We start from the raw sequence: 22,325 nt of genomic DNA on the forward strand, positions 1-22,325 counted from the left end.
AACCTTTAAAAGTTAAGGAAATTAGAGTGATCGCAAAGCAAATGCTTGTTGCTCTAAATAAGCTAGACAATTTATCCTTCACTCATTTGAATGTGGGACCAGAAGATATTATGTTAGTGGACCATGACTCACAGCCGTTCAAGGTAAAACTGAGTGGATTTGATTATGCCAGAAAGACATCAAATCTCACAGAGACGGTAATTCCCAAGACTACTGGTTACTGCGCCCCAGAGGTTCTCTTGGACTGCCCGCTTAATAAGTCTGTGGATATTTGGAGTTTCGGTTGTACGCTCGCGTTCTTGTTTCTGGGGAGGCCCTTATTTCCAACAAAGTGTAACTATGAATATATGAGAACTATTATAAAGCTCCTCGATCAGCCTGACCAAAAGTTTCTGGAGCAGGGGCGATCCGTCCAGCAGTATTTTACACAGAGTTCTGGTTGGAGGTTTAAAACGCCTGAAGAATACACGCAGGATACAGGAAGGACGATTCAGGAGAGCCGTGAAAATTATTTTCATTTAGAGTCTCTGGATGAATTAGTCAACCTAGCAAGTGACATAAAAGATGAGAGCTTGGTGGCTTTCATAGATTTTCTTAAGATGATTTTAGCAGTGAACCCAGAGAACAGAGTTTCTTCAGCTGATGCTCTCAACCACAGATTCATCACGATGGAGTGTATTTCTGGTTCCAGTTTAAACTCTGTTTCAGATACACATGCAGTCTCAACAGGAGGCCAAACCACTGAGAAAGACAGCGTCACAGAGATGGGAATTCACGAGTCAGACTCAAACCTGACTTGGTCACCCAGTGACACCGAATACTCACCTTTAACACTGGAGAGAGGAGGTAAAATCATTCACACTTCCGATGTTTACCAAGTTGTGGGATTACTTGGAACTGGGTCGTTTGGAAAAGTTTTCAAATGCAGAAAAGAGGGAACGGATGAGACGGTAGCAATGAAAGTATTTAGAAAAGGAAATCATTGGCAAGCAAAGAGGGAGGTGAATTCACATAACCAGGTCAGTGTTCTGGACTTAGACAAGAACAATCTGATCAGACTTATTGACTCTTTTGTCTACAAGGACTGCTTTTGTCTCACGTTTGAATGTTTATATCTAAATTTGACTGAGCTTATAATAAGGAGGTATGAAGGTTTGGAGGTGAATGACATCAGATCTATTGCTCAGCAAGTGTTGCTGGCCCTTCGAGCTCTGAAAATAATCGGCATGACTCACACAGACATAAAACCAAATAATATTATGCTGACTGCTCCTCAGGGTCCCCAGTCACTTAATGTCAAATTAATAAATTTCGGGTCGGCTCGTAAAACAGCTGAATTATCAGAGTACTCAGTGATGCAGAATGAAAGGTACCGGGCTCCAGAGGTAATCTTAGGTCTTCCACGTGATGAAAGTATAGATATGTGGGGGCTTGGGTGTACGTTGGCTTACCTATATCAAGCTTCCCATCTGTTTCCAAAAGATGAATACATAACAATGCATTTTATTGTTAAACATTTGGGTCTGCCCGACAAAGAAATGCTTGATAAAGGTTGGCGTGCCAGACGCTTTTTGAAATTAGACAAGAGAAGAACCAAACCTTTTTGGAGGTTAAGAATATTTGAGGAATATAAACACCCAGTATGTTGTCATGCTGCACCAGAATATCCTTGTGATGACTTCCTAACATTGCCACCAAATTTGGGAAATCGTAATGACAGTTTAAGTTTTATAGATCTCGTCAAAAAAATGCTAGCTGCGAATCCAGCAGACAGGATCCTTCCGGAGGAGGCTCTCAACCACCCGTTCATCACGATGAATTATCTCCCTGGTTCCAGTTTAAGCTCTAATGTGTCAGAGATACATAAAATACCAACAGGAAGCCTAATTACTGACCAAGATAGGGTCACAGAGGTGAAAATTCACGAGTCAGGTCTAAACTTGACAAAATCAACCGATGAAATGGAATCCTCAAATTTAATATTGAAGACAGGAGTTAAAATCTTTCACCAATCAGATGCTTACCAAGTTGAGGAATTACTTGGAACTGGGTCGTTTGGAAACATTTTTAAATGCAGAAAAGAGGGAACAGATGAGACGGTAGCAATGAAAGTATTTAGAAAAGGAAATCACTGGCAAGCAAAGAGGGAGGTGAATTCACATAACCAGCTCAGAATTCTGCATGCAGACGCGAACAGTCTGATCAGATTTATCGACTCTTTCGTTTACAAGGACTGCTTTTGTCTCACGTTTGAATGCTTAAATACAACTTTTGTTGAGTTATTTAAAGAGACACGCTTTAAACTTCAAAGGGTGATTTACCTCAGAACCGTCGGTCAACAGATGTTGCTGGCCCTTCAAGCCCTGAAAAGCGTCGGCGTGACTCACACAGACATAAAACCAGATAATGTCATGATTGCTCATCTGGATAACCAGTCTGTTAGGGTCAAATTGAGTGATTTCGGGTTGGCTCGTAAGACGGCTGAATTATCAGAATATTCTGTAATGCAGACTGAGGGATACAGGGCTCCAGAGGTTATCTTGGGTCTTCCACGTGATGAAAGTATAGATATGTGGGGGCTTGGGTGTATGCTAGGCTTTCTGTATCTAGGTAATCATCTGTTTCCAGATGATGACTTCAAAGCTTTGCAGTGTATTGTTAAGCACATGGGTCTGCCTGACAAAAATGCGCTTAAGGAGGGTTGGCGTGTAAGACGCTTTTTCAAATTTGACAGGCTACATAAATGGAGGTTGAAAGATCCGAAGGAATATCAACACAAATATGGAAAGAAGAATTTCAAAAGACATTCGTTTAATTTATTTGATGAACCTCTTGATGACTTAGTGCGTCTCAAACCAGCTTGGTCTAATGCGAAAGGCAAAAAATTGTTTATAGACCTTCTTATAAAAATGCTAGCTGTGAATCCAGCAGATAGAATCCTTCCGGAGGACGCTCTCAGCCACCCGTTCATCACAATGGAGCATTTTCCTGTTCCAGATTACCTTATTAAATGGAAAGAGGCACATGAAATAGCAGAAAGCGAATTCACTGATCAAAATAGGGTCACAGAGGTGGAAATTCATGAGTCAGACGTGGACCTGACAAGCTCAACAGATGAAATAGAATCTTCATCTTTACTTTTGGACGAAGGAGTTAAAATCATTAACCAATCAGATGTTTACCGAACTGAGAGTTTAATCGGATCTGGGTCGTTTGGAACAGTTGTGAAATGCGCAAAAGAGGGGACAGATGAGATGGTAGCAATAAAAGTATTCAGTAAGAAGAAATTATGTTATGCTAAGGAGGAGGTGATTGTACATAACCAGCTCAGTGTTCTGGACCCCGACAAACACAACCTGATCAGATTTATTGATAGTTTTGCTTTCGAGGAAAGCTTTTGCCTTGTGTTTGAACTTTTATATCTGAGTTTAGCCGACTTATTAGAACAACCAGATTATGAACGTCTGAGTTTTAGTTACATCAGACCCATCGCGAATCAAATGTTAGTCGCCCTCCAAGCTTTGAAAAGCATTGGAATAACTCACACAGACGTAAAACCAGATAATATCATGCTGGTTCATCAGAATCCCCAGTCTGTTAGGGTCAAATTGATTGATTTTGGGATGGCTCGTAAAACAGCTGAATTATCAGATGATTCTTTGATGCAGGCCGATGGGTACAGGGCTCCAGAGGTTATCTTGGGTCTTCCACGTGATGAAGGCATAGATATGTGGGGGCTTGGGTGTACGTTGGCCTTTCTGTATGCAGGCCAACAACTGTTTTCAGAGAATGATTATGACGCTATGAGGTGTATTGCTAGGTGTATTGGTCTACCTGACACAAATATGCTTGAGAATGGTAAGTATGTCGATCGCATTTTTAAAGTAGACAAGAGCAGCCCTGATCATATTGGGAGGTTTAAATATGAAAGTCAAGAAGAAGAAGAAACAGAATTTTACCCAAAAGACCAATTTGATTATAACGTTTATAATTCTCTTTATGACTTAATGTTATTCATACCACCGGGTGCTACTTACATAGAACGACAGGACGTAAAAAGTTTTATAGACCTCCTTCAAGAAATGCTAGCTGTGAATCCAGCAAATAGAATCCTTCCAGAGGACGCTCTCAACCACACGTTCATCACAATGGGGCATTTTCATATTAGCAGTTTTAGCTCTAGTGTGTCAGAGACAGATGAAATATCAGCAGGAAGCCCAACTACTGACCATGATAGTGTCACAAAGGTGGAAATTCACAAGTCGGACACAGACCTGACTGAATCACGCAGTGACACAGAGTCCTCACCTTTAACACTGGAGAAAGGAGTTAAATTAATTCATCAGTCAGATGTTTCCCAAATTGATGAAGCCTGTGGATCTGGGGGATGTACGCAAGAAGTAAAATGCAGAAAAGAGGGAACAGATGAGACAGTAGCAGTAAAAGTCCTTCAAGAAATGCCAGCTGTGAATCCAGCAGATACAACCCTTCCAGGGGACGCTCTCATCACAATTGAGCATTTTCATACTGGCAGTTTTAGCTCTAGTGTGTCAGAGACAGATGAAATATCAGCAGGAAGCCCAACTACTGACGATGATAGTGTCACAGAGGTGGAAATTCTCAAGTCAGACTCAGACCTGTCTGAATCATGCAGTAACACAGAATCCCCACCTTTAACACTGGAGAAAGGTGATAAATTAATTAACTCGTCAGATGTTTACCAAATTGAGGAAGTCTTTAGATCTGGGGGATGTACGCAAGTAGTCAAATGCAGAAAAGAGGGAACAGATGAGATAGTAGCAGTAAAAGTATTTACAAAACAAAAGAACTGGCAAGCAATGAAGGAGGTGAATGCATACGATGATCTCAGTGATCAGAACTCTGACAAAAACAAAGAGATCAGATTAATGGACACTTTTATTTACAAGGACTGCTTATGCCTTGTTTATGAATTTTCACCTCAAAGTTTTTGTGAACCATTAGAAGCACAAACATCTACATGTCTAAGTGTGGCTGTCAAGGTCTTCACCTGCGTCTCCCTTATGGGTCTCCTCGTGTACTCCACGTTCCTCTATGGATACTGTAACTAACCCTAAAATGACATCATCTTTTGCTTGTATTTTAATTTGGCACAAATTGCCTTTATTTATAATCCTTTTAAATCAACTTCCTGTTTGAATGAAATGCTTTTATTTCGAAGGGTCTATTTCCTGTTCTAACAGTTAATGCAAGCTATCTTAACGGCCAAAGCAGCTTTGACAGAGATCTAATAGTAGGATCGGAGCCAGAAGATCAGAGATGCAGTCAGGGTCCGAAATTAACACTCGCCACTCGCCAAATGTGAGTAAATTGCTCCATTTGGCGAGTAAATTTTTGAGCTCTACCTGCCACCTGGCGAGTAAATGTTTGCACCAAATTAGTTATGTTTATCAGTCATCTTCCACGGATTTCTGATACTCCTCCCGCCTGCATGCAACTTACACAAACGTACGCGAAACGTGAACGCCGCATCCAACGTCATTTCCACCTATCCCATTCAATCAGTTTATCAAGTTAGCGGTTAGCTTCGTGTTAAAACTAGCAGTGAAATGTGGCGGTTTTTAACTGGAGTCAGCCAGCCTTCCAAATGAAAACTCGTCGAACTGGGAAAAAAACCACCAGGACCAGTGGCAACCAGAAGATTTTGTGAAAAGTGGCGAACTGGAGACGGCGGAGTCGTGAGACAATGGCTACATTATGATGGCCACGTAGCGTTGCTGCGTTTCACAGACAACTGGCCCTCGGCATTCTTCAAATATCCAAAAAATGCCCATACTTCCGACTTTGTCTTCTTTGAAGGATAATAAATGTCCCAAGTGCTGCCGTCTCCTCCTGCCATTATTTCAGCTTTAGCTTAAAGAAAGTTTTGGTCGTAAACAACAAAGTGCGCATGTGCCACCGGCAACTTCTAGCAGATGATACGGTGGCTGGTAAGGGTCACCGCGCTTACACCGCAGCCACGGTAATCCACCGAGATAATATATATATATATATTTTTAAACAAGACTGTTATTATTTATTGTCAACTTTTTTACCGGGGTTTACTGCTACACCGGTTACCGTGACAACCCTAGCCCTGACACACTTTCAGATATTCTCATGGTGAAGCTGTGTTCTCCAGAGATCAAGGACTATGACCCAAATGAGGCTGTAATGCTTTAGCACAAAGACGGTATCAGAAGCAGGAGGCCAGACTTCATGGACAGAGAAAACAAGGAGTCTGACTAGATTTCAATGAAAGAGTTCATAAAAACATCTCTAAAAATAAATAAATAAATAGTAAAAATGACAAAAGAGTTGTTTTCCTTATTAATTGATGTTTTAATTATTTTGTCACTCTGTTTGGAATCAACATAATATAGAATTACATGCTTTAGGTAGATCTAAATCATTTATAATTTTGGCCGGTAAAAAATATGCTTGGCCGGTAGATTTTCATCATCTACCGGCCAACTTGGCCGGTGAGTAAAAAAATTAATTTCGGACCCTGGATGCAGCGGTGCAGACAGGGTAATCCAAAGGCGAAGTCGGGGACGGAGCAGGATCAGAGCCAGAAGATCAGAGATGCAGCGGTGCAGACAGGGTAATCCAAAGGCGAAGTCGGGGACGGAGCAGGATCGGAGCCAGAAGATCAGAGATGCAGCGGTGCAGACAGGGTAATCCAAAAAGGCGAAGTCTGGGACGGAGCAGGATCGGAGCCAGAAGATCAGAGATGCAGCGGTGCAGACAGGGTAATCCAAAAAGGCGAAGTCGGGGACGGAGCAGGGTTCTGGATCTTCAATGGTGAATAACCACTTAACTGTGGGCATCCCTTTTATTTGCCTCCATTATGTGGTATTGTTTTGCCATTTGGTTAAATGCCAAATAAACGTGTGCAAACCAAGAACAAATTCAAACAAATTTTTTATCAACTTAGTAAATATTTAATAAAGTATCTTTCTTTACATTGCAAGCTTCAGGTTCCTTATAAACAAGACAAAAAAACATTTTTATACATTACCCGTTCATCAAACTTCTGTAACAGGATGTCCATGTCATGGGCGTCGCACCTGTGGGGGATGTGGGGGTTTCACCACCCACACATTTCTTATTGAGATTGTTCAACACTAGGGTTGTCACGGTAATCGGTGTAGCGGTAAACCCCGGTAAAAAAGTTGACAATAATAATAACCGTCTTGTGTTTAAAAATCTATATTATCTCGGTGGATTACCATGGCTGTGGTGTAGGCGCGGTGACCCTTACCAGCCACCGTATCATCTGCTGAAGTTGCCGGCGGCACATGCGCACTTTGTTGTTTACAACCAAAACTTTCTTGAAGCTAAAGCTGAAATAATGGCCAAAGGAGGAGACGGCAGCGCTCAGAACATTTATTATCCCTCAAAGAAGACAAAGTGGGAAGTACGGGCGTTTTTTGCATATTTGAAGAATGCCGAGGGACAGCTGATAGAAGACGGCTATCCTGTTTGCAGCACATGCAGGAAAAAGTGTCTGTGAAAGGCAGCAACGCTTCAAATCTCATGACACATCTGCGTGACCATCACCCACAACTCTACAGTCAACGCAAGGCAAGTTAACGTTAGCGTTTTAGCTAAAAATGCGTGATCCAAGGATTTGGGTTGAGGGAGAATGCAACGAGTCGCTATATAAAGCAGCCGCAGCGCCGCTACCTGCATATAAACCGTGTCACGGAGACCCCCATATTGAAATGACGCTATGCATTACGGGGCTCCCAGGGGCAGATAAGAGTTGGTCTCTCTCTGAGAATAATTATGAATTTAACAACGATTACTGCCTGATGACATTTTCCCACATCTGCAAAGCTCACTGGAAGGACACAAACCGAGGACAATATTTTCCTGATATAGGGTTTATTACTCAAGTAAGGGTAAAAAAGTATCTGATCAGAAGGCTACTTGAGTACTGAGTATCATCTGCTCTAATATTTTTAAAATGATGACATCAAACAGACAAACAATAAGAAGCTATGGGCAAAAATTGGTATTTTAAAGACTAAAGGGGAAATATGTAAACAAATAAGCAACACATTTACAAAATAACAAATTTTAGGCAACATTTAGACACAAACTGAGGACAATATTTTCCTGATATACAGGATTTATTTAGGTGTCTGAAAATGTAACACGTTTAAAAAAAATACCGCGATAATACCGAAAACCGTGATAATTTTGGTCACAATAACCGTGAGGTTACATTTTCACACTGTGGCAACCCCAGTCTCTACTGATCTAACTGGACCTGGTTTTGTTGGAGATTGCTCCCAGGTTTCCCTGTCAATGAGGCAATATTTGCAGAAGTATCTGCTTCTACTGAAGTTTTCAGTAAAACCTCCAACTAGGGCTGGGCGATCATATGATCGCACTTTGTGATCACGATCATTTTCAGTTCAATTACGGTGATCAGCTGGGAGTCTCGATCAGAAATAACAGATGTTTGCAGCCTCAGTAGGGGGCGCTAACCCTCCATGCGCGTTGGTTGCCCACCGCCATTTAACAAAAAGAAGAAGCATTTACAATTACACTTTTCCTGCTCCGCTACTTCGGTGAAGAGGTTTAATATGCAGAGTGGCCAAACGTGGAGCTGAAGACAGCGAAGTAGATCCCAGTCATGACTCGGAGTTGTCTTCTGGAGATGAAGACATTGTTCAGAAGAAAAGTTACTCAACGTCAGTTGTGTGGCGGTGGTTCGGGTATCTCAAAAGTGACGTTGAGCAAATCAAGCCTACATGCAAGGTATGTCGGCGAATGGTGCCTTCAAAAACTGGCAACACTACGAATCTATTTAATCATCTAAAGAAATACCACCCAAGTGATTATACAGAGAGCGTGAAAATGCGAGCAGTGTCCGGACAACTTGTTAGCTTGTCTCAGAGTAGACTTAGCACTAGCGCGGCTGCTAGCAGTGGTCCAGCCGGCACTGGCGGTGCAGCTGCACAACCAAAACAGCAATCAATCATCTCGTCATTTTCAGCTGTTGCACCGTACGAGCAGAACTCAAAGAGAAGCAAAAGCATCACAAAAGCTATAACTTTTTGTATAGCAAAAGACATGATGCCTCTGAACACAGTAGAGAAAGAAGGATTTAAGCATTTAATCAAAGTGCTGGACCAGAGGTACGAAATACCTGGCCGAAAGTATTTTTCTCAAACTGCACTGCCACAGCTGTATGATGAATGCAGAGAAAAGCTAGAGATGGAGCGCAAAGATGTTTCATTCTTTGCAACTACCACTGACCTTTGGTCGAGTCGTTCATCTGAGCCATATTTGAGTCTAACAATACACTACATTGACAAGGAGTGGACTCTTCAAAGCACATGCCTGCAGACAGCATATTTTCCGGAGGACCACACAGCTGAAATCATCAGTCGGGGGCTGGAGGATGCACTGGAATCATGGAACCTGAGCAAAGACCGCCAGGTGTGCATCACAACAGATAACGGAGCCAACGTAGTTAAAGCTGTTGCTCTCCAAGGATGTACTCGGCTACAGTGTTTTGGTCACCGGCTGCGCTCCGCTATAGGTAAGTAAATATCAAGAATATTGTTTTATGTTAATATATAACAAACAATGCAAATAGAAAATATGTTTTTAGAGCTTTAAATATTAGGGGGATCTTATAATTACATTTAAGAGGGAGGCAATGAAGGAGAGCTACAACAGGAGAAATGTTAACCTCCTGATACCTGAACTTGTATTTGTTGTGATTTAAAAGAAAAAGTATATCAAACTATTAAAGAGTAGTCTACTCTCATTAACAAACAAAATTACAAATATTAAAATAAATTTCATTAAATAAAGAATTTGTCAAATTTCCTATAAAAAAAGAAAACAAAAAAGTTAACATAGTCAATATCATGAGTCTATAAATGATAAAATGTTCTAAGGTGAAGATTATAACATTTCATAGTGCAAGGAGCCAATGTCCACATATGTGTGGACACAGGGCCCTAAGAGGTTGAAAAGTATTTATCAGGACTCTTGCTGTACCATTCTGGATCAACTGAAAGCTTTTTGTTGTCTGACACTGACTTAACCCAGTTTTTGGTTATCCCTTGATTAATAGCATTTGAAAAAAATGCAAACTAAAATTGTTTTATGGAGTTTGTAGGTTTTGCATTTTGCAGTCTCTATGTCAATTCTAGTAATATTCAGATTTGTTAAGTTATTTAATATTTTTTTCAGGTGGAAGCATGAAAGACAAGAGGATTGAGAGAGCTGTTGGTGTGTCCAAAAAACTGGTCAGTGCTTTTTCTTACTCATGGAAAAAGAAAAAAGCACTAGCAGCTGCCCAGGATGAACTTAAACTGCCAAAGCACAAGTTGATCACAGAATCCCCCACCAGGTGGGGGTCGCGTCATGCAATGATTGCAAGAATTCTGGAGCAGGAGAAGGCCATTGCAAAGGTTTTGTCAGATGACAGAAAAAACAGGCACCTGATTCCTTCATGGCAGGACATAGATGTTCTAGAGTCTGTCCACAAGGCCCTGAGTCCCCTGGTTGACTTTACTGACACCCTTTCTGGAGAAGCATATGTCAGTGTCTCTTGTGTGAAGCCTGTCCTTCAGCTCTTTAATGAAGAGGTCTTAAAGCCAGATGATACTGACACAGAACTTACCAAGGCCATCAAGAATTCTGTCACCTGCTACTTAAATGAAAAATATGATGATGATGTCACTGATGACCTCCTGAGCATGGCAACCCTTGTTGATCCTCGCTTCAAAACCAACTACATCCAGGCTGACAAAAAAGAGGCTTTAAAGATCAACACTGTGTCTCAGATGTTGGACGAATGGAAGACTTCACAGTCCAGACAAACTACCTCAGCAGAAGCCACATCTTCAGCTGCACCAATGAATGTAACAAAAAAGACACTTGGCAGCTTTTTCAAAAAGTCCTTTGCTGTTTCCACGTCTGGTCAAATAGATGAACAAGCTGTAGAGGCTGAACTAAACAGTTACCTGCAAGTGCCAAATGCAGACAGTGAAACCAATCCACTGGTATGGTGGAAGATCCACTCCACAACATATCCCAGAGTTAGCCTCTTGGCAAAGCGGTACCTCTGTATTCCTGCTACTAGCTCACCCTCAGAGAGGGCTTTTAGCACAGGTGGCAATATTGTGTCATGCCACAGGGCAGCTTTAAAGCCAGATGCTGTGAACAGGTTAGTGTTCCTAGCAAAAAATCTGTCACCAAGTCCTAAGTAATGTGCACCTCGCTTCAAGACCAACTACATCCAGGCTGACAAAATAGAGACTGTAAAAATCAAGATGCTGGATGAATGGAAGACTTCCCAGTCCAGTCCAACTACCTCAGCAGAAGCCACATCTTCAGCTACACCAATAAATGTAACAAAAAAAAAGACTCTTGGCACCTTTTTCAAAAAGCCTTTTGCTGTTTCCATGTCTGGTCAAGCAGATGAACAGGCTGTAGTCCTAAGTAATGTGCACCAGTGTCATGCTCTTGTGTTTACCAGTTTTGCACATTTTATTCATTTGGTTTGTAACATGGCAAATCTGAAAATCAGGTTTACAGTTTAAACTTTGTTCTTTAGGTGTGTGATTTTCTTTGCCAAAAATACAGTTTAATTTGAGTTCAGTTCTAATTTTATATATTTTTTACTTGTTTTGCATTGTTTAATTTTGTAGCTGCAACATAGTTACACTGCATTGTTATCTAAGATAAAGTGTTTACAAATTTTGCACATTTTATTCAGTTGGTTTATAGCACAGCAAAACTGACATTCAGGTTTACAGTTTAAACTTTGGTCTATAGGTGTGTTATTGTTTCCATAAAATATTTGATTGGAGAATTCTGCACTGCTAATTTTTATATTTGTTTTCTGTTGTTTGATTTTGTACCTGCAAAGTAGCTAAACAGTATTGTTAAGATTAAGTGCCAGTAGCTATGGCATAAATGGCATTTACATATCACAGATTAAAAAGTTTACATTTTAGGGTACGTTAATTTTCCCAAAGCAGATCATTTGTTTATTTTGTGCCTGTATAGCATTAAAGACACACAGAATGTCAATAAAAGGTTTAACTAATATCTAGTTTCTTTATTTTTACATTTTAAGCTGCTTTAAACTGACTATATAAAAATTAATCGTGATTAAAATCGAGATCGAACAATATGGAAAAATATATCATGATCAATCTTTTTGCCATATCGCCCAGGCCTACATGAGATCCTAGATTATCTCCTGTTATGGCCAAAACAGTACCCCTCACATTGTTCCCTCTAGGACCATGAATATCATTGTCTTCAATTTCTTTCAGATCATTAACTGCAGTACAAAATACCTTTTCTTGGCCAGAAAATTTGAAGTCCTTCTCCCTGCACAACAAAACTAGTTGCATTTGGTCAACGGAAGACCTGTTGTGTGCCGTGATCTCTGCTAGCGTCAAATACATAGCCAAGATCTTGTGCTTCTTTCTGCCAGAACCAAGGGGGTTAGCAACCTCAAATGAATCTTGATATAAGATTATACCTACTGAGGATGGTGATTCATTTAATAATGTATTGTTTTTTTATGATTTTACCATCTCTCAGATCTTCGAGGACTTTAGGAGTTGATGTTTCAGATTTTGCTTGGAGATATTGCTGATGAAATGATCCTTGGCTAAGTAATGCCTTGAGTGTCTCTTTAATGGACACATACTGGAAAAATCTCTCTTTTCCATTTCTGTCAATACCCAGGTAAATCGCTGTTGGCTCAACATAATTGAATTCACGCTTGAAAAGTGTTTTCCGTATTTGATCACTTCTAAAAACTTTTCATCAGGTCGTTTTTTACGGATTATCAATGAGATTTCTGATTTCATTTTCAGGCACATTTAACTGAGTCAAATCTTGATGCAACTTAGACAAAAGATGGGCTGTGCTTGAACTGTGCACCTGCTGGAACTCTTCAATTATTTTTTGAATCACACTGGTAGGCAGCAGCATTTTAGCCTGCATCTGGACATAGAACAAGGCCAAATTGGTCTTGAACTCATTCTCATCTAATTCAGTGTCACCGTCCAACACTTCTGCTTCATGACCGTCATCTAAACCTGGTTGAGCTGTTTTAGTCATTTCAGTGTCCAACGAGCTAGCTGTGCTAGCAGCAGCAGCAATAGAGGTGCAAATTATTGCTTTGTGTTTCAGATTGATGTGTGAGGGGAACGATGAATGGACAGCATAGGCGTCATTTTAACCAGGGACGCCGGGGACATGTCCCCGGCAAAATTTGTAATTGGCAGCTGTGTCCCCCCCACTTTCAAAAAAGCCTGCTGATGAGGATTTTTGTTTTACCAGCTCAGATCTTATACCAGGGGTCGACAACCTGTTCCCATCAAAGAGCCATTATAACCCGTTTCCCACAGTAAAGAAAACACTGGGAGCCACAGCAGCGCAGCGTTGTGGGCGGGGCCTACCCTCAGACAGCAGAGAGCTGCTCACAACAGGTGACAGCAGCCGGTACCATGGGCGTCGCACCCGTGGGGGATGCAACACCCACACTTTTCCAGCTGTTTTGCTCACCTCCACACCAGTCTGGTTTCTTTAGGTCGCACTCACTCTGTTTGCCTCATCTCCTTCTTCACTTCCGCTTCTGACAGCCGATGTCGGGTTCAAGGAGAGCAGGAGATGGAGGGACGGAAGAGGTTGACTGAATTCATAATTTTACATCTTGACATTAGCTGTACAAAGTCTGAGTTTGATCAAGTGAAGAACACCAATCTGCAGAGGTTTTAACAGGCGCAGCGCCAGGTTTTCATTTTTGGGTGGGCCACGGTAATTTTGGATGGACCTTAATAAGCAGAGACAAGTGAAGCAGGCAGGTCGCGCTAGAAAATTTTGTTTAAAAAGACGTCATAGATGTGTTCCCCGTCATTTTTATTTCTAAAATATGAAGTAAAAACTCCCAATTTAATTTTCATTAATTTGTCATTAATATGTAGTCTACACCCGTGCGTTAAGTGGACCATCTTCCAGTAAAAGCAAAGCATCCGGCCCACCTCTCCAAATGTGTAAAATGTGCATCACAGCCACTAGGCGCACCGCGCGCACCGTCAGCTGTCAGCCCAAACAAGAGCAGAGCAAATAGAGAAATAATAGAGGATAATTGTCTGGATGTGGATGGAGATTACATTTTACATCAGTCTGATCATCATTTAAATACGTAAACCATCACCTGTCTTCTAGTCCATGCTATCAGCATTATTTTAATTGGTGTGTGTGTGTGTGTGTGTGTTTTCCACTTCAAACACTGGTCTAACCAACCAGACCAGCGTGTCCAGTAACACATTAATGTTACAATTAAACAGTTTCACTTCATGTAGGCTAGGAACATTTCACCTGCCGTAGCCCGACCGCTTCTGCTCCACATGAACTTTGTGCGTGACCAAATGTCTCTACAGGTGCTTTATGAGCTGAAGAGGCGACTGGATGCATCATGCGTCTCCATATTGGAGACAGGAACAAGCGCTATTCAGCCAAACTTTCATAATTTCATAAAAATAACATTTTCCAAGTGACACATCCCTCAGAGAGACCGGGTTTCCAGACCGCTTCAGTGGGAGGAAATCAACCAACATCCTTGAGTTTATCCGTCAAAATAAACAGTCAAATGGAAATATCTGTAACCTGTCATTTAACTGTTTTGCCTTCTTGTGAAGATTGTTGCAAAGAGAAAAAACTAAACTTGATTAACCCCAGAGCCACGCGCACTGTGCTGTACTGACTGTAAATGAGGGGGAAACGATTTAATCGGATCCTTTTCTTTTCAACATGGTTTAATGTAAAGTTTCATTCAGTACAAACTTTAGTTACACCGATCTAACGAGACAGATCCTGGATTTGTATTCTGAACAGTTTAAACATGTTTAAAACGGAGACGTGCGTGACGCGTCTAAAATTCGCACCTGCTCCGCTATTATGGAAATTAAAATAACAAGATGAACATGAAATTATTTTAGGCACAGACAACATCCCCCACACTTTTGAAAAGTTTGCAACGCGCCTGGTCGCTCGTGTACGTCAAAGTTATCTTTCATAAAAAGATAATCAATAAAACGATTAAATAAAGTGGATCCAGAAGCTGTAGCCCGTCTCTGCCTTCAATATTCACACTGTTGGTGGTTTTACTGAGCAGGTGCCACTTTTGTCATACGTTTCTTTTTAAAACATGTTTAGACTGTTCTGAATACAAATCCAGGCCCTGTCACGTTTGATTGTTGTAATTAAACTTTGTAGTTGGGGAAGGTCAGAAAGCAGCTCAGAAGCGCATGATTACGCACAATCGTGACACGTCAACCCGGTCTCACAGACCGAGTTGGACCTGTTCAGGTTTACGCAGACAGTCTTTACATTTAGAATTGGCATACAGATGTAAAATTAATGCAGTAAAATATAAATCATTTTATTTAAATATCCATTCATTATTTTACAAGCACAGAGAGCGCATTAGATGGATGGAGGAGCCGCATGCGGCTCCAGAGCCGCGGGTTGCCACCCCCTGTGCTAGCCTACTTTATTGTCCCCAGCAATTTTTAAGCCCCACTCAAGTGTATGGTTATTGTCCCCAGCAATTTTTAAGCCCCACTCAAGTGTATGGTTATTGTCCCCAGCAATTCTGAAAACAAACTGACGCCCTTGATGGACAGAAAAAGTCTTTGGACAGTTATTAAAGGGGCAAGGCACTTTTGTCCCATTTGTCTTGTGTAGCTGTAGATGCTCCCATAAGGTTGCTACACGATTTGACACAAAGGTACACCCCTCAAATTTGCATGTCAAAGCATGTCCTTGTGTTTGCGCCCTTTATTTAACTGTGGGTGTATGGACTCTGTACCATGGACGTCACTAGGATTGAGATATAGAGGGGGCTTAGCCCCAGGAGCTTGACCTTGAACGTTTTTTGTCACACCCTGCAAAAACTTTGTCAATTAATTCATTATATGAAGAACATTTAACAAAACCTATTATTTTATCACTTTCTTTTCCTTTCCTACCTTTGTGCATTTTCTCTCTTCTTTTTATAAAAAATAACACTTAATCAGTTCATTAGTGGGGTCTATGTTTTGTATTGTTTCATTCAACAGCATATGTTTATCGTATTCCTCATTTTAAAAAATATATATATTTGTATGCACCAGGAATATGGGGGAGGGCATATGCAATTTCATGTTTTCGATGGTTTGAGATAAATAAATAAATAAAAAAAAATATGTTGAAGAAAGATTTTATGCAAGTCCATTAAAAATTAGATATATTTCCAAATAAAGCTATTCATTTCAGTCTACTGCACTTAACAGGGGGAAATGTTGTAGTCATTTATTTAATTTGTTTAATTACAACTTGTTTAATTATAAATGTTACTGAAATGTGACAATAAAGAACAAATGAATAATTGTCAAACTTTTATTTTGCCAAATGAGTGTGCAGTTGATAGTTTTAATATATGAATAACACCGCTATGATATGGAATAAAGGAGTATATAATTAACAATTACAAGACAAAATAACAGTATATATAAAAATATCCAGCAAGTAGTAGAACTTATAATGCAGAAAGTCAACTATACAGATACAACTTGACATAAGGTTGCAGGTCAGATGATAATTATAGTTTTTTTTTTCTCAAGTTCTCTTACCTGTTCACTCCTAAATAGAAAACTGTTCAATTTTGCTTGGGAACTTTGTGCTCAGGTAAATGCTCATAACGGTGCGCTCGCCCCTGTTTTCGCTGTAGATCACTGACCTTGACCATGCAGATTTCCTCAGCATCAACCACCCGGTCTCTCTCCTGTTCCTCACTCACTCTCTTAAAAAAATCTTCGTATATCCATCTAGCCAACACATTGAAAATCATTTTCAATTTCTAATGCCAAAAGAAATGCTACTAAGCCATTTAGTTTTCACTCACAATAACTGAAACAGCCATTGGTGGATAAATGGGACAGAATATAGACAACTGTTAGCCTAATATAGCCTATGTTTGGTTGCTCATGATGATGGCATTTTCCATAACGTCACATTAAGCTGCCAAAATTTATGTTAAAGTTAGATGAGTACAATATCTCCTTTCTTTACCATAGGTAAACATAGGAAATATTAAGCAATTGACAACCCACATGGAAAGAATTCATATAAACACATAGGTTTTAATATATGTTTTGATATAGCTTTTGAATATATGTGACATATATGAAACTGGCTGTTTACTAGGGATGGGTACCTTTGACATTTGAATCGATCCGGTACTAATTCCCGGTACCTACGAGTCGATACCGGTACTTAACGGTACCAATTTTCGATACTTTTGAGTGTTTATTATTTTAATTCTCTTTTATAATTATATATTTTTCTCAATATATAACCATATTTGATAAATATCACGATAAATAACATACAAGTTTGTATTTTAACATCGTCCTTGTAGTTTTATAAGCTGATAATTAAACTGAAGCAAACATCTTTACTGTGAACTAAATTTACTGTGTATCTTCATTCCTTTTGCCGTCCTTTTTCATTTGATTTTTCCTACTGGGAAGTTAGAATTTCCGAGGAGAAAGCGAACGCACCATTAGCTGATAACAACGGTGGCAATGGAAGCTAACATATCAAGCTAACGTTATCTTTAACAGTTTATTTAGCTGCTGGAGCAGATTAAAACGATGATGCCTCAAACTTAGATCGTTGTCACTGGTTTTACCTTCACCCAATCACCCGTCGCATTTAGTAAAGTAAAGCCAAACTTTAGAGCGCGTTCATGTTCTTCTAGTCGGAAATTCGGAGTTCCGATGAGAAAGCGAACGCACCATTAGCGAAACGGAAGCTAACAAATCAAGGTAACGTTATCTTGAACATTTTATTTACCTACCGGAGCAGATTAAGATGAGGATGTCTCACTTAGATCGTTGTCTGTCGCTAGTTTCATCACCCAGTTACCCATCACATTTAGTGAAGTGGACCCAAGCTTTAGCGTGCGTTCTTTCTACCATGCTACTCTGTTTACAACGGGCTCGCAGGGACCGGCGACATAACGCTCTTGCGCATGCGCAACTGTCTTGGCAGTACCGAAACGAGGCACCGTTTGAAATGACGTGAATCGGTGTTCGGTCGGTACTATGGAATTCGGTCGGTACCTTTAAAAAGTACCGAATTCGGTACTCATCCCTACTGTTTACTATATTATAGATACATATATGTACCTATAATATTTATATTATAGAAAAAATATATAATATAGAAAAACGGTCAATAATATACTCATTCGGCCATATTCTGATTCAGGTTTTTAGTGTGGAGTGATTTTTGTGCCACCAACTGGAGCGTGCAGTGATCAATCTGCAAGAGCACAACCTGCTCTGCAGTCGTATGCAGCCCTCTCTCTGCATGCTCAACTCCGTCTTGTTGGTCTTTCTTCTGTTAGACCAAGCACGGGTACGGAGAAGATGCAGTTAAACACCTTTTGAGTTGGCAGAATGTGGAGACAAATGATCAGAAGTCCAGTCACTGTTTTCACCGCTCATAAGGGGGAGAGCCTTTGCAACATACAGCAGGTCCCGCGACCTGCTCCCGTCAGTTGCTTCGGACAGACTCTCCCCGTTCTGCTGAAACGGCTGATTTTTATTGAAGAGTACAGGAATGTAACATACGCAGTTTGCCATGTACATACGTCAATGATCATGACAGGTAAAGAATAACAGCCTTGTTAGTGGACAGTTAATTCATCACTAGAACATGCATCCTTGAGATTACCAGGAACATCCTGATACATTCATGACAGGAGAAGATACATTCACTGGTACCGAGAGGCACTGAGTGGAGATGGAATGTGCACACTCCCTTCTCTGGTGCAGGAGAAGATATACAGCTATTAACCTTTGTGTAGAGGCCTTGAGTATCTGAGCGAGTTTCCATAGCATAGAATAATAAAATGAGCTTATAAGGTAAATATATATATATATTGCCTTGTTAGGCAGGAACTAACATGTCACAAGAACTTGTAATTCTAAGATGAGCAGAAGCATCCTTGGTAACCGGTACAAGAAGAGACTGCAATGTCTCACTCCCTTTTGGAGTTCCTGCAGCTGTTTTAGAGCTTGTGCAGGAGAGAAACACAGAGAGGCCTTTGATATTATAACATGATCCCATAATGAAAAGAGTAGCATGTAACAATGAATAATAAAAGAGCTTATATGAGAGTTACATATATTTTCAGTCTCTGCCTGCACAAATCTCCCTGTTGTTGCTCAATTTGCAATTTACAAAGCAATGTAGCCTCTCCGTCAGCCAATCAGACAGCTCTCCATTATGCAATCAAAGCATGTCCAGGAAATACTGCCAGGAAAATTGCACTTTTTTCAGATAAAGAGGACTTTATATAATTATATTTGATTAGGTTGATTAACCCTCCTCTTTTCCTGGGACATTTCCACTGTTCACTTCCTTTTACACATCAAGGGATCATTTATGTCTAACCAAACAGAGAAGAAACACTTTATATGTTGAAATTAAAAGTTCTCTTTAACTGAAAAGAGTGCAATTTAACAGTTTTAGGAATGGGCAATGTGTCTTTTCTGTAAGTCAAATATGGTCACCCTAATCATGACACATGAATTACAACAAAGTATTTTGCAGGCAGTGGATGGTGACTGGTAGCTAACCAGCAGCAGAAAGCAGTTTAATAAGCTGTTAAATGGGTGTTTTTCTGTAAAGCAGTGTTTCCTGGACATGCTTTGATTGGATAAAACAGAGCTGTCTGTGATTGACTATTGGAGAGGCTACTTGTTGAGGAGAGCAGGGAGAGACAGAGTTGAACCCACAGAGGGCTGCAGCTCCTGCACACAAGCGCAGAGCAGGTTCTGTTTGTGCAGACTCATTACTGTACGCTCAAGTTGGTGGCACTAAGTCACTCAATGAACTGGCTGGCTCGTTAATGTCACTTCAGGGGAGTTTTCCGACCATTTTACTTGACATCAAAGCTTTTCGTTATGGTTTGCGGCATGTAAACATGCTAGCGGAGTTAGCATTAGCATGTCGGTGCGGTAGCATTTTCCTCTCTCTGAAGTCTGAACTATAACCTTGAAATGTTAACGGTGTGCTGCTGTTGCTGTCTTACCCTAATGTGATGTTGAGTGACTTACATGAGTGCTGAGCAGGGTTTGCTCATCAACATATAGGTTTTGCTGTATCGCCCCTGCCCCTGAATTGTCAACAAAGCTGTCGGGGCTTAAGGAAGGGGAGGAAGTCCTTTCTTGATACTTCCTGTGTGCGACGGTGTAGTTCTATATTCATTAATTATTATTTCTGTTTCAGACTAAAAAAAACTCCTGTTCCAACTACACGTGTCGTGATTGTGTTGAGCATGTAGATGTGAACAAATAAAAAAAAGTCAACTGAAAAAATTTAAATAAAAAAAAAACCAAAATGATAGGGGGGCTGAAGCCCCCCTAAAACGGACCTAACCACGTCAGCGCTCTGTACATATGCTTTTGAAGAGCAATTACTGTTGAAAAAGCAGAAGGACACTCTGCATAGCCACAGTGAAATCTAATGTTAGTGACATTTCTGTGCATTTTAACATGTCGAATAAATGGGAGTTGACGCAGCTTTGAATTTACAAACAGTACACGTGTAAGACATTTTGAACCAGAACGGCAGTTAACTCAAACTTTTTCTTTCTCAAATATTGGTGACTAGTCTTATGAGCAAACAATGTTTGACTTAAAGTCAGTTAAGAGAAAGGGCACTTACATGCAATGATGATCCACGCATCTATGTCGTGAAAACAGTCTTCGTCGTCCTGCAGCGGACTGGAGAACGTTGCGAATCCCTTTTTTCCTGCAGCTGAAGTTTTTTCCCCCTGTTCTTTTTCTTTCTTGCAGCTGTTCGGTTAAAACCGGTTAGAACACCGCCAAAGATTGCCGCGCAATTCTCGGCTGGACCAATTTGCGGCCCGGCAGCGTTCTTACGGTGCTGGCTACAGCTTGTGAACCGCTCATTGATTGTGTGAGCCAAGTGGTTTCCCGGGCATGAGCGCATGAATACTGGGACTCGAGATGAATCACCAGTAAAATACACCATTTATAAATAACACAATAACTGCATGTTAGTCATCACCTACATCGCAAAATGCAGTTAATATTATTATCTATCCGATCTGACCGTTTTCCTGAATAGTTAATGAGTTGTACTGTGGGAGGCAGAAGAAAAAGTAGTTCCTAGCAACTGGGTATAATTCAAAGACTGTAGAAAAAATGACAATTGGTATGGTATAATTCAGAAAACTAATTCTGAGACTTGGTGGAAGAAGTAAAATGCAATCAACTGAAATATAATTAAAATGTTAATAAGTTAGTATTAATAATTTGTATTTCTGCACATATCTGTGCAGAATTAAACATTCTGTTCCTCAGAAATGTATCCAGCCATAGTAAATTTCATTTAGACATATTTGTAGATTATAAAAATGGCATTTAAAAAGAAAGAAAATCCACCTGGTTTGTCCCAGAGGGCTATTTCTGTAGATAGGGACCATGAGTAACCTGCTAACCAGGTTATGTCAAATGTTTGTACAGTCAAACTTTATTTTTTTATTACATTGGCTATTTGCTAAATGTAAGATTCAGCTTCATTCCAGCATTATTTATATTTACAATAACTATTTCTTTAGCAGAAAAAAATAATTTTATATCAACGCAGTACTTTATTAGTTGACTTTTTGTCATGAAATATTTAGCTTTTATTGTTACCTTTTATCTTGCTTTTGATATTGATGATGCTGGTAGAAATGTACCTACAGTTGTGTTATATGAGTGTTATGTTACCATACTTAATATTTATTTTACTTCATGCCATTCTCTGAACTGTGGTCAGTCAGAAATTTTGAAACAAGAAAACATAAAAACTAGTAAAAAAAATTAAAAAAGAAGCATAGTGTGTGTGTGTGTGTGTGTGTGTGTGTGTGTGTGTGTGTGTGTGTGTTAGGGCTGGGGGTAAACGATTATTTTTAAAACGATTATTCTGACGATTATTTTATCGAATAGTCGACTATTCTAATGACTATTTAGACCAGTGGTTCCCAAACGTATTTAGTCGCGCACCCCCTTCTATGTCCCGACCTTGTCGACGCCCCCCCCCCCCCCCACACACACACACACACACACATCACGGCATGGCTATATATATATACATATATATATATATATATATATATATATATATATATATATATATATATATATAGATAGATAGATAGATAGATAGATAGATATAGCTAT

The 22,325-nt window shown here is 40.1% G+C and overlaps 2 protein-coding genes across 4 annotated transcripts in view; both read left to right on the forward strand.

Moving 5' to 3' along the window:
• LOC107389052 (serine-rich adhesin for platelets) overlaps positions 1-22,325 on the forward strand; it is a 45,933-nt gene that overhangs the window by 1,419 nt on the left and 22,189 nt on the right. Inside the window, exon 1 of one of the 3 annotated variants that reach the window (XM_054733266.2) lies at positions 709-846. The exons of the other annotated variants lie outside the window; for them this stretch is intronic. The gene's annotated coding sequence lies outside the window, so the exon portion shown is untranslated. Of the gene's footprint in view, positions 1-708; positions 847-22,325 lie in introns of those variants that run through there. 3 annotated transcript variants of the gene reach the window in all.
• LOC129153601 (E3 SUMO-protein ligase ZBED1-like) lies at positions 7,433-22,171 on the forward strand. The gene is made up of 2 exons (XM_054733270.2): positions 7,433-9,577; positions 10,240-22,171. The coding sequence occupies exons 1-2, from the start codon at positions 8,803-8,805 to the stop codon at positions 11,259-11,261; spliced, it is 1,797 nt and encodes a 598-aa protein (XP_054589245.2). The 5' UTR covers positions 7,433-8,802; the 3' UTR covers positions 11,262-22,171.

Source organism: Nothobranchius furzeri, chromosome 4, assembly GCF_043380555.1.
Source record: "Nothobranchius furzeri strain GRZ-AD chromosome 4, NfurGRZ-RIMD1, whole genome shotgun sequence".
NCBI lineage: Eukaryota > Metazoa > Chordata > Actinopteri > Cyprinodontiformes > Nothobranchiidae > Nothobranchius > Nothobranchius furzeri.

What these genes read in the sequence shown, in the direction of transcription:
- LOC129153601 (XM_054733270.2), top strand. Translation starts at nt 8,803, where the DNA reads ATGGTGCCTTCAAAAACTGGCAACACTACGAATCTATTTAATCATCTA. An exon ending in CCGGCTGCGCTCCGCTATAG is followed by an intron (nt 9,578 to 10,239) that starts GTAAGTAAATAT and finishes TATTTTTTTCAG; the next exon opens with GTGGAAGCATGAAAGACAAG.